Source organism: Xiphophorus couchianus, chromosome 2 (assembly GCF_001444195.1).
Source record: "Xiphophorus couchianus chromosome 2, X_couchianus-1.0, whole genome shotgun sequence".
Taxonomy (NCBI): Eukaryota; Metazoa; Chordata; class Actinopteri; order Cyprinodontiformes; family Poeciliidae; genus Xiphophorus; species Xiphophorus couchianus.
The window spans coordinates 27,456,948-27,470,083 of NC_040229.1; the positions used below are offsets into that span (position 1 = coordinate 27,456,948).

Sequence of the window (13,136 nt, forward strand, 5' to 3'; positions counted from 1 at the left end):
TAGATTTTAATGATATTTTATCTATCCTAAAGTTTTGGTCAGTTTAAAAAGACTGATTGTGAAACTATCTAGAATCGGTTGCATACTGCAGTTTGTTGTTATCTGAGCAATGCCTCTTACAGTTAGAGCCTGTTTCTATTTATTTATTCACTTTTGTATCTATCTTACCATCCCCCCAGTTGAGACATGCAAAACCGCCATGGCTCAACATTACAGCCCACCTATATAAGTTTTTCGGCAAGATAGGCTTATTTGCAGGTCACTTATAGATTTGATCTTCTATTTTTGCTCCAGTTTTAATCCAAAGAACTTTTCAGGAAGAGCAACAGCTGCAACGGCTGTGTGTTTTGTATCTGTATACAGATAGGTCACTGTGATCTTAGCTGGAGTGACCTTGTTGAGCCTGTCTTCATAATTCTTGTCAGGCCCAGCCGCATTCTTGAACCAAAGAGTTATATGTAAAACTACAGGCCTACCATTCATGAAAAGAGTTATTTCTGGTCTTACTCTATCCATAGATAATAAATCCTGTAGATTTAATTGGACCTCTTCACTCTCTAAACTTTCTGATTCTAGTCATGCTGACTGATCTGTGTATTTTTCTGGGCAATTTCTGGCTATGTGTCCTTCCTTCCCACAACACCAACATCCTAAGTTGTTTTGTTTAAAATTATTTTGTCTGAAATTATTTTGTCTGTAGTTCCCTCTTCCCATTCTCCCTTTCTGTCCTCTGGGGTTTTGACCTCTACCCCTAAAGCTTCCTCTTCCTCTCCTTATAAAATATTGTGGGGGTGAGGGTAAGTCGGGATATAGTTTTGTTATTTTGGTATCTGTTAACTTCAGCTACTTCCCCTCCCCCTCCTGCTGCTTGCTGCTCCGCTGCCTGCCTTTTGACACTCATAAACCCGTCTCATCATCTTCCTTCCTATAGAACATCAAATTTTTTGATTTCTTTTCCCCCTCTTCTCTTTTTTGTGCTAATTCTAACCAAAATTTCACATCCTCATACCCTTCTTTGCGCATTTTCTTTAAATTTGACTTTGTTTTTTTTTTTGTTTTATTTTATCCTGCAGTACTGTTAGTTTTTATATATTTTTTTTTATTTATTTATTTATTTAGACGGCCGTCAAAGTTATAGTTTGGTATTCATTTATCTAAATGTTTAATTTTATGCGGATCCTGATTTTCAACATATTTCCAGTCATTTATTTTTAAACTGTCTGTTGGCTTATTCTTACTTATATTTTTTCTTATTTATAAAATTTAGCCCAGTTTGTCGACGCCTAGGGAATCCTAAAAACTGGGGTTCTGTTCAGTAGGCCAGCAATTGAAACAACCTGTTGAGGTAACCCACGCTTCAACTCTTTCGAGTGGGGGTTCTTACCTCTGCATCCTCAAGAGGTTTGCTGGTTACAATCCTACTGTTTTATATGAGGCAAAATACCAAGTGGTATTTACACCTCCAAGCACTCGCACAATCACACACTTTTTATTTAATTTTTTCTTTTCCGTCGCGGAATTTAAGCGCCTGTTCGCGCAGGACTCCGTCGTCCTTTTTTGCAACGGGTATTCGTCGGGCCCCGTCTCCCAGAACAGGAAGGCACCAGGCTCCGTCCACCTAACCACGAAATTTTTACGGAAGGACTTCGGACGTCCTCAACGGATTTTGTGCACTATTTTTACCTGTTAGAGTCTAGAATTTACAGGGTTTTGTATTCGCGCAATGACCCCCAGTCAGTCGCCACACTTTTAAACAAGAATTCACTCACCCCCGTTGTCTTTCCCTGGCGCACCGTCAACCGTCAGAACCCAGCAGGCAGGTCGAACCTCAGCCCTTGAACAGGATCTGATAAGCTTCCACTAGGAAACTTGCCGTGCGCACGGTCTGTACCGAAGTCGACCAAACCTGCAGGAATCCCTCAGGTGTATTGGCGACCGGCAATCGAAGGACCAAATAATGTTGGGTCTAAATACCTATTAAACAAAACACAGGAAAGACAAGAGAGTTAAATTCTTTTTGTACTCGCGAGGAGAGCAGACAGAGAGATGCTTTCAGTTACAAATCTCCAACCGCTCTGAAAACACATCTCCCGCTCCCTCTATTTTATTGCTTTTTTAGGGGACCCTCTTACACTGAGCGCTTTAACTCTCAAAGGGAGGGGAAAACAATTTATCACATTGTTGCAGCGCTAATGACATTTACTATTTAGACACATGTTATCTACACTCTAAATCTTTCTGCTCCAGTCGAGTACCAGACACGGCGTCGAGTACCACAGGAGAGCAGACAGAGTTGTCTCCGCTATCTCCACGAAGGCTTCACTGCTCTCTTTCTCAAAGAGGTCACAGGAAGGAATCATAATTATTCAACACACAGAGACATTACTTAGAATAGAGGAAAAAGAGAAAAAGCATATAATTAAACATTATCTAAATGTTACTACAAAGCTACATGATACAACGAATATTTGATAATTACTAAAAATACAATTTATCCAACAATATGTTTGTTTTTTTAAAAATAAAAACATAAAAGTTAAATAGCTTTCTCAGGATGAATATAAATACCTGAAATATTGGATCTTTCTTCATTTTGAGTCTTGAATATAGGCTGGAATAAAAAGGACAGAATCTAAGACAGGAAATGGGAAAAGAAAATAAAGAAACGAGATGGATTCAGAGTACCGCAGATTAAAGAAAAGCATTTTTGACCAAGAGAACTCGGGTAAAAGTTGGATTCAAAATGTTTTCTTTACGGAAATGACCTCATCACTTCAGGCAGTTCATTGCAAAGGTGAGGCTCTTTAGGCAGCATCTGCTGGATGTTTCATCTTTGCACTTTAGGAATCGGCTTCAACACGTTTCACTTGACCAGAGGGAGACGGCAAAACGAAACACATGTCCAGAACTACTGGTGCACACATGTTAAAAACTCCGCCTTCCGTCCTCCTGACAGATTTCCCTTTCTCAGCATCATGAAACGCCTCCGCGTCGTCTGCTGTTGGGAAATATTTTAATTCTTTGTCCAAAATCAGCTGGTGGGAATTTCACGAAGAGCTGGACCAGGAAATGACATCATTTTATGTCCAAGTAGGTCCACCTTGGTCAGGTTGGACAGAGCCAGCATTATTCCCTAATGCTGTTTAAACACTTAGTATCACAAAGATTTATTAATCCACTGAAAACAATATAGATTCACCTTGAAATAAACACTCAACTTTGCCCACGCGGTGAATTAGTGCGCTACGGATTGTTTTTGCAAGTGCGAGCAGAGAAAGCCGCTTTGTGACAACAACATGTTGGGAGAGCAGTGGCCCTCTCTTACTCCATCAATAGCTTTAAACCCTGTTCTCTCTCAAACGGGCACACACCCTTTCCAACACTCAAAACACAGATTTCAGAGCGGAGCCCCCCACCTACCCCACCCGGGGGAAAAGAGAGGCCATTGTTTATCAAATCCTTCTGATTTCGCCCCCCGGAGCCGCTTTATGGAGCCGATTCAGCAGATTACTGGCCGGGTGCCCGCTTGGACCGGCGGGGTCAGCGAGGGTGAGACGGACAAACTGGGCAACTGGTAAGAAATTCACCCCAAAAGCAGTACAATCTCATATTTTAAAATGCATTTATTACATCTTTTTGCACTGGATCCAGTCGAAATGTAAAAGGTGATTATCGTGTGACTTGTCTCCTGTACTATCGCGATAGGACAGCTGTCGTACATACGAGAACTATAATGCCATCTCGGGGAATGTTTTGATTCCGTGTTTGCGAAAGTCGGAGCTGAAATAGAAAACAAAATGCCGCCGTATAAATTCACTCCGCTGTGTATGTAACCAGTTTTGTTGGAGGGCGGAGGGGAAAGGCTGGCATCTTACATATATATATATATATATTTCTTCTAATATTAATAAAACGGTTCAATAACAGATTAATCGATATGAAAGATTCCTGGCCGGTTTTAGTAAATACTTATCGTGTAAAGAGCGGCACATCCGGTTTTTAGACTTTCAGGTTGGGGATCGATTTTTTTTTTTCTCTTTTGAAAAATTAAATCAATATTTAAACATTTTTTATTGAAATATTTTATATAAAATGTAACTTTTTTATTATTATTACATCAACAACACTGTGTGGAAGAAAACAAACATTGTGAACACACTAGAGTGAAACCTGGTGGCGGCACCATCATAATGTGGGGATGGGTTGCGTCAACAGGGCCAAGGAAAACCGGTCAGAGTAATGAAGAGGCTGAATGGAGTTAAATGGAAAAAAATATAAAAAATGCTGGAGGAAAAACCGCAAAACACTTGAGAAAATAAGGAGGTTTCCATGGCAGCAGGCGATCAGGGGGCTGAATACAAATGCACACTTTTGGAACGTGATCCTCCAGAACCAGAACCAAACGTGGAGAAGCAGCATTTGGACTTTATGCTCCACAAATCTGAAACCAACTTCCAGAAGAAAAAAAACCCGCAAAACTGTCGAAACAGGCTAAAACACACCGACTCAGTGATGCCTTCGATTAATAACAGCTGGAACTTCGACCAAGGCATTTGCTCAATAATGGAAATTTGACAAAATGTAACGTCGGTAAATTGCTTGTTTAAAAAATGAGTCGCTGCGTCACGTCGCGGAAATGTTGATGTTGATCAACTTCACCGCTTCTCGCGGGTCGCTCAAAAATACAAACGTCTAAAGTTGCAACACGAAGTCTGAAAGAATCTTAAACGGTATTCATGAATGCGAAGCGGGTCGACAGAGACTCCACTTGTTCGTCGCGTTGTCGCACTCGAATCCTTCTGGACTCTGATCGGATCCCGAAGTTTTGTTCGAAACCTCGCATCACCCGGAAGACGCGCGCCGGGTCTCCTTTCCTCAACAGGAGCTCCTCCGCCCGCTTTCCGTCACACCTACGGCCACTTTCACGCTGATTGAATGGAGACGAGAAGGGGGAAAAAAAACAAAAACCAAGCAAAACCCCCCCCCCTAAAATCTGCTGGTCGTAATCTGGTGTGACGCCACTAATCCCAGCACCATAAAATCCCAGGTCCCTTCCACCTCTGGTCCACACGGACCGCCGCTGCTCTCCGCCTTCTCCTCCATATCTGCGTCAGGTAAGCTTCCTCTCCTCAGCGTCTTCATCCTCCTGCTGTAGATGTCAGGCAGAAATGCAAAACCTTTCCCTCTAATCTTTCAATTCCAGAGAAAAGCGTCATTCATCTTTGTTGGAAAAGTTTCATCGGCAGCTTTCGGTCATTCCTACAAGCTTTTCAGCGTTAAATCGTTTACAAAAATATATTTTTTAAAAACTTTCGATAAATGTAGTACTGAGATGTTGGCAAACCAAAAAAAAAACCAAAACAAAAAACCCAACTATATTTATGTCAGCGTTAACCTGAAAAGGCCTGAAACCTCCTGACAAATCCTCCAGAAATAGGCGAGCGCCAAATATAGCTCAGTCAGGTTGCCCTGAGAGCCGGGAGGACGAAATAAAGGGGATTAATACGGAAGCACAGAGTGTTGATTGTTCTCTCATTTACAGGAATTCACTAAATCCCTGGTTTTCTGCAGGACGTGCAAAGCCGATCGGAAGAGCAGGAAGCATGGCTGTAGTCGTAAGTATTTTCCCACATTTACTCTGTTAAAGCTGCTTCTAAAGCTTCTTTTTTTTCTAAAATAACTCTTAACTGGCTTTAGGCAGAGTTTGTTACCCATCGATCAACCCATCAGGGTCAGTTTTCTATTTTTATTTTTAAATTTAAAAGATACCCTCCCCAAAAACAAGCTGGCAACAGGATATGACATCACATGAGGCAACTGATAACTGATTGGAGGCGTTTAGTAGCTTTCTGCCTTTTGATTTAATGGATCTTGTTCTGCGCTGGCCAGAGCCAAATATTGCAGCCGTACTTCCCCCCAAAAAAGTCCCACATTTTTCGGGTTTCACCGGAAGGAACTTGTAAACCCGAAATGCGATTGCATTTATTCGTCATACAAGAGGCGAAAAAAAAAAAAAAAAGCGCCTTGAATTTGGTCAGATGGAAAATATTAAACTGGAATATTAAATTGTTTTTACTAGCTTAACGTCCGAAGGCGACCATCGTCGCGATTTGCTTCGGCTTCGCCATCCGTGACGGCGTTCCTCATCGCCTTGGAGTCAAAAACAAAACAAACAAAAAAAAAAAAAACTCAAAAACTTCAGCGTCCACATTGAGATCGGCCGCGGTGTTTACTAATGAAAGCTGACCGGCTCGATTCTTGTGCTTTTTGTGACGTCACTTCCGCCAAAACAAACACAGGAGTTTCAGTTGGTGTTTTTTTTCTTCAGCGAAAAAATTATTATTTTTAAAAAAATTTTTAGATTATATCCTGTAGCTGGAAATCCACAAAAGATGTGTTTTTAGTGCGAGTGCACATTTGTTAGAGAAAGGGGGGGAAAAAATGCGCCACTGTATGTCATCTTTAAAATCTGGGGTCGAAATTAAAGGAGGGACGGAGCTGTGGCTGAACGACCAGCAGCTACTGGTTTCCTGTTTCACACGTCGTCCTCGGTGTGTATTTACAGGCTTTTCTGGACTCATGTGAGCAAGATTAATAAAAGTCACACACACACACACACTGAGCCCTATTGATTGTGGTCCAATAACACTGAAGAACAGGCTTTCCTACCCATGTGGATTAGATGTCTAAAGCTCAAAGAGCAATAACCAGCACATGTGACAGAATTATATTGACATGGCAAAACGTTTAGCTTCATCCAGAGCTCTGCACCGAGTTAAAGGTTTCATTTTAGGTCTTTGAGGATGCATTTGAAGACGTGTCTTCAAGTGTGAATCATTATACAAAGAAGAACTTCGGTGAATTTCAAATACAGGAATCTTTTTTACCAAATCCACACCAGGTCAAAATTATACGTACAAGCTCAAATATGTCACATATCAACAAAACTGTGGTGATGGGAATCCATAAGGTAGCATATTAGGGCTGTTGTACATAGAAAAAAAAAGAGGAGTAAATTTCCACCAAAACGCTCAAAATTTTGAGATTAATCTCAGAAATTCTCAAGAAGAACCATGGAAATTTCAGACTTCAAAAGTCAAACAAGTTTCCAATGTTTTATTAGAAAATTTGATATTTTTGACTGAAATTTACTAGCTATCTACAACGGCACTAATCCTCCAATCGAGAACCGGTTGCTAGGAGTTAAATTCCTTGGAATCGTGAAGGCGCCTGCCCAGCCGCTGGTCTTGTCGGCTCCAAAGCGTCCAGACGCATCTGTGTGATGGCGCGTCACACACGCTCCGTATTTTTGACTTGGAGAATATCCAAGATGGCGTCGCGGCAAAAGCACTCCGAGGCACGATTACATTACAAAAATAAAAAATAAATAAATTATATGATATTATAAAAGTATCATTTTTAAAACATTGGTCATTTAAAAAAACAAAAACGAGCAGCACACGGCTGCAACATGTGCAGAGCTTTAATAACGACTTAAGAATGAAATGCCTCCATTTCCACACCTCATTTACCTTTAGAAACATGAGCACAGTTGGGTGTTGCAACAGGGAAAATGGTCTCCAACCCAAATCCGTTGAAAATGCACGGACTACATTTACAGGCCGAGTCCGTATGGAAAACCAGAATCTGCTAAATGAGCTCCACCGTTTCTGCGGTGGAACCGCTAGCCACTGGCTGAAGAAGATTAAAACCAAACACCAACAGGAGTGTGTGGTGATTTTGGTGAGTGTGTGCAAACGTTTTACCAGCATTGTAAGCAAGATCTTTCCCGTAAGCACGAAAAGGCGCATTCTGGGAAAGAGCCAGGAATCAAATGTGAAGCAGAAAAAACGAAAGTTTTACCCTGACAATTACTTTATCACCCTAAAAAGTTTGTCTTTTGTGCAATAGAGAAATGAATATTTGACTGGATGCTCTGCAGCGGCAATAATTGTTCATTTAAACGGCTCTGTTTAAAGGGGACAAACTGACTGAGCGACTTCTTCTTTCCCCTCAGAGTGGAACTTACCGCATGGTGTCGGAGGAGGAGCAGGCGCTCAGGGCCAAGCTGGAGCATCTCACCATCAAGGACCACGGCGCCGTGTTTGGACCCTGCGCCAGCCTGCCAGACCACACCAGGCAGAAGGTATCCAGACCTGCACTGTTGCCTCAATCCCCGTTCAACTCGATAGCTGAGCCATATTTTTACTTTAATCACTGAAAGGAAAATGTTCCTAAGCAGGGTTTCGGCAGGTTTCACCAGCTCAAATTGAAGACGTTTTAAGGCCACTATGAATTAAATTTTAGACCCGCAACACCACAGAAAACAAAATAAATAATATATGGCAGAGGTTGGCAACAGAAGTGAGCCAGGGGTTTAGACGAACATTGTCCAGCCAGCTGATGGTAAATTTGCACTTACCAATGATTGGCTTATAAGGACTCGCTAGCTTTAGCATCTAGCTACCAGTACGTGCAGCCGTCTTGAGTCAAAGAACAAAAAAAAATGTCAACGTTTTGCATAACAGTAAAGTCCTGCAAAAAGATAACTATGTAGAATATACAAGTCCTGCCTAATCAAAATTTAAGACCAATTTATTGTAAACCCAATGAATTTAAGACATTTTAAGGCCTTAATGTTAGTTAAGTAAATGTAAGACTTTTTTTAATGATGCACAGGCATCCTGTTAAGTGTAATTTCCAGAATATATGTCTGAGTTTAAGTCAAATCAAACCCATTTATTATAATTTTATCTTATAGCTAAAAAGTACAAACAACAAAACAACATAGCACTTCTTCCAGATCAAGGTGCTCCAATAACTTTTACAGCTCTGGACGTTTTCAGGGCCCTCTGGTCTGCTGGATTACAGCAGCAGTATAATTTTTTACAACATTGGTTATTAAAAAAAACAAACAAGCAAACAAACCAAGTCCCTTCTGTTTCCCTTAAACCCTTCTGTTTCCTTCTGTTCCCTTCTGTTTCCCTAAGTGAACTGTTAGCTAAATGTCAGGTTTGGCTCCCCCTGCAGGCCAAAGATGAGCTGAACGAGACGGATGAGAAGCGCGTGTCGGCAGCGAAGGAGCTCCGAGGTATCATTAAGGAGAAGGCGGAGGCCGGAGATGACCTGGCCAAGGGGGTGCAGGACACCTTTGGGGAGAAACCAGACAGTCTGCTGGTCCGCTTTATCCGCGCCAGGAAGTACGACGTGCCCAGAGCCTTTGACCTCATGAAGGGTGAGGCAAACCAACAAGCTGAAAGGAGCTTCATTTGATTTGCCGACGCGAGCGCAGCATACTACTGTAAAAATATTTAATGCATTAAAAACTCGGATTCTAAACCGAGTTTTTCTTTTACGTTTCCCGTTAGCCACTTCAATTAGGAGATGCTGGATGTTTTTCAACATGGCCGCCATTTTTGAGCGATTTAAATCCGTTATTGCTGTAAAATGTTCCCCCTTTTCGTGACGTGGATGAACTTTATGTCGCATTGTACCTTTATAGTCTTCCTATTCATACAACTTTAAATGAATATGTGGCAGAATCAGATGTCAAAAGTGAAGTTTCTCCGTTACAACCATTTTGAAAAATGTCCACCAGAAAATGGAGACGCAGAATCAGTGAAATGGATCTGATTTTTTATGGTTCCAAACATATAGGCTCTGATTTGACTCCAAATACAAATAAATATAGCTGGCAATTTTAGAGCAAAAATAAATTTTCCACGACAACCGTGGTGGCCATTTTGAAAAATCCCCCCCAAAAAAAGATTAGTAAATGTGATTTCTATGGGTTCAGTTGTGACACCAGAAATATTCATCTGTGATTTTATTGGCAGACTCAGTTCAAAAAGACATCTTCCCAGATGACGTCCATCTTGAATTTTTTAGTGGCTAGCTTTTTTTAAAAAAGCAAACCCCTGGGGACATGAACATCTGTCCCCAGTTAGGTTCTTGTTGGTGAAATATCTAATTTTCTGCTGCACTGTACTAATTAATTTCTCCTACATATAAGTGCACTTTTAATCACATGAAATAAATCCATTTCATACTCCAAACATAAAATGAGACAGACACTTTCTAGCTCATTTTCCCAGCAGGGCCTGACTGACCCTTCCCCTTGGCTCTCCGTTCAGGATATGTCCGCTTCCGGAAGGATTACCCCGAGCTGTTTGAGAACCTGACCCCAGAGGCCGTGCGCAGCACCATCGAGGCCGGCTACCCCGGCATCCTCCCCAGCAGAGACAAATACGGACGCGTGGTTCTGCTGTTCAACATCGAGAACTGGGACTACGAGGAGATCACCTTTGACGAGGTGGTACCCCGAAAGGACTAGTCAGGAGAAGCGTAACTCAGGGATTTTGAAGGTTTCACCCACTCAAATTTAAGGCTTTTAAAGACCAGTATGAATTAAATTTAAGACCTGTTCCACGACATAAAGGTACACTGTAAAACCGCACATTTTATACAGTAGTGTCAAGACGAATGACAACGAATGTTTGCTTCTATCACTTACCCTTGATAGATGCAAGAAAGCTAGCTAGCTAGCAAGGGCATATTAGCTAGTTAGCAGTAGCTTCAAACCTACTCAAACGCTTGCCAGTCAGAAAAGTCCAGCGAGAAAAATAATTAGAATAATCCTGTCAGGACAAAATTTAAGACCTGTGATTAATGGGTTTAAGCCCACTTACCTTTTTCAGAAAGAATTCAAGACATTATAAGGCCTTAACTATAGATGCATTAATTTAAGAGTTTTTAAGGATGCGTGAATACCATGGCGACTGGGAGCAGATTTGATGAGGCTCTCGTGGCAACCTCTTGTGCGTTCAGATTCTGCGCGCCTACTGCGTGATCCTCGAGAAGCTGCTGGAGAACGAGGAGACTCAGATCAACGGCTTCTGCATCATTGAAAACTTCAAGGGCTTCACCATGCAGCAGGCGTCAGGGATCAAACCCACCGAGCTCAAGAAGATGGTGGACATGTTGCAGGTAGGGTTGTAATCCAGCTTTCCTTTCGCCGAACTCTTTAAGGATCGGGTCGCCTCAACCGCGTTGCTCTTGGCGTCCCACCAGGACTCCTTCCCAGCCCGTTTCAAGGCCGTGCACTTCATCCACCAGCCCTGGTACTTCACCACCACCTACAACGTGGTGAAGCCCCTCATGAAGAGCAAGCTGCTAGAGAGAGTAAGTCACAAACATAACCTTCCACAAACTCTCTGTGCCAGTCTTTAATGGTTTCACATTACAGCCACAAAGATCAGTGTGTTTACTCAGAGTGTTCACTCTGCAACACTGCAAAAACATAAAATCTTACTAAGTGTTTTGGTCTATTTTCTAGTGCAAATATCTTAATAGACTGAAATAAGGCAAAACTAGCTTAGAAGGCACTTTTCAACAAGGTAGGAACGTGTTTTAAGTCAGCGATTCCTTAATATTGAGGAAAATATCAAATATAATCCACTGGCAGATTATTACACCATAGCAAGACATTTTTTCCCCATGTTAAAAGGAAACAATCTTCCAGTGGAACTAGTACATTTTTCATTATCAATATTATGAAATTATTTACTTAAAGCTAGCTATTGTGTCTTGCTGAAAAGTTACTGATGAGTTAGTGTTGTCTTATATCAAGTGTGCTACAATATTTACTTGTCCATTTACCATTAAATGGACAAAAAAAAAATACTAGGTAAGATTTTGTGTTTTTGTATTGATTGATTAGTTTTCTGGACGATAACAGATCTTTAAAAAGCCAACAAGAACCTAACTCGGGACAGATGTTCATATGTTCCCAGGGGTTTGATACTGGCCAATACCAATATCGATGTTGGCTTATTTTGGCCAGTATTGATATTTTTTTGTCTGGTGAAAAAATCATAATAGCCAAATATGTTGAGAAAGCCACTAAATTGGCAACATTTGGGGTGAATATTGTTAACCGCACACCTGGTGGGTGGATCTAATTTTCATACCTTTGCAGAGCTAGATCAAATCGGTTTGTCATGTAAATATCGGTTGATGTCCCAAAATGAAAGAATCGGAGGCCGTTTTATCATCTGACCGATTTATCGCAGCACCCCTAGTAGATACAGTTGAGAAAATGGGGGGTGAGTTTTGGAAAGTGAGTTTCACAGATCCTCTCCATCCAATCTGGCTGAGCTCAAGCACAAAAAAAAAACAACACAAGAGTCAGTCTTGAGTCAAGTACAGACTCATTTTTAATTGAATTTAAGAAATGCACCGAAGTTTGTTGATGAAACCTTAATAAGAAAAAAGCTAGATACGCTTCTAAATTATGTGCAAAGAGGCTCCAAGAACGGTTTCATTTTGACTAGAGGTGCTTAAATGCTAGAAACGGCCGCCTCCAAACATCTTTTTGTCCACCATATGACGTTAATTTCACCATGTGAGTGGTTTCCTGCACAATCGTCCCTGACAGCCGCTCTGTTTGCTGTAGGTGTTCGTTCATGGAGACGAGCTGGAAAACTACTACAAGGAGTTTGACCCCGAAATTCTTCCGTCCGAGTTTGACGGAAAAGGTTCCAAGTACGACGGCAAGGCCACGGCGAGCAAGCTGTTCGACTAGTCGTCGTAGAAACCTGTCGCCCAGCAGTCTGACAGCTGTAATGCAGTGGAGAAAAAAATGTAACAGAATAATCCAGCTGTGTGGATGTAGGAAGAATAGTTACGAATGAAACATAGGAAAGTGTGTGAAAGGCTGACGAAGAATCCGTTTTCCAGATGTTCTGACAAAACCCAGTCCTACAGAAAGGGGGCAGTACCGAGCTGATACCTTAGCTTTCTCTAACTCATGAATTTTGAGCAGAAATTACAAATGGTTTTGTAATTTAACAAATCTTTTACCCAAAACAGATGGCAATTTAAATTCACACGGAAACCATCCATCCATCCATCCATTTTCTGTTCACCCTTGTCCCTAATGGGGTCGGGAGGGTTGCTGGTGCCCATCTCCAGCTACGTTCCGGGCGAGAGGCGGGGTACACCCTGGACAGGTCGCCAGTCTGTCGCAGGGCATCACACGGAAACCTGATTGGAAAATGAATATTTCTTTCTGCATTAAAAGAGAAAATGTTGTCCACTTCCCACTGATTTCCCAACACAACATCTTAGAAGCTGAA

The 13,136-nt window shown here is 41.6% G+C and overlaps 1 protein-coding gene across 2 annotated transcripts; it reads left to right on the top strand.

Annotated features, from left to right (window-relative positions):
- Positions 1 to 2,529: 2,529 nt before the first annotated feature.
- rlbp1b (retinaldehyde binding protein 1b) lies at positions 2,530 to 12,894 on the top strand. 2 transcript variants are annotated; one of them, XM_028045100.1, is made up of 8 exons: positions 2,530 to 3,574; positions 5,543 to 5,615; positions 8,018 to 8,146; positions 9,031 to 9,235; positions 10,134 to 10,312; positions 10,828 to 10,986; positions 11,071 to 11,181; positions 12,455 to 12,894. In XM_028045100.1, the coding sequence occupies exons 1-8, from the start codon at positions 3,297 to 3,299 to the stop codon at positions 12,581 to 12,583; spliced, it is 1,263 nt and encodes a 420-aa protein (XP_027900901.1). In that variant the 5' UTR covers positions 2,530 to 3,296; the 3' UTR covers positions 12,584 to 12,894. The 2 variants fall into 2 exon arrangements, with proteins under 2 accessions (XP_027900901.1, XP_027900910.1); XM_028045109.1 differs by lacking the exon at positions 2,530 to 3,574 and adding an exon at positions 3,594 to 5,114.
- Positions 12,895 to 13,136: the final 242 nt, after the last annotated feature.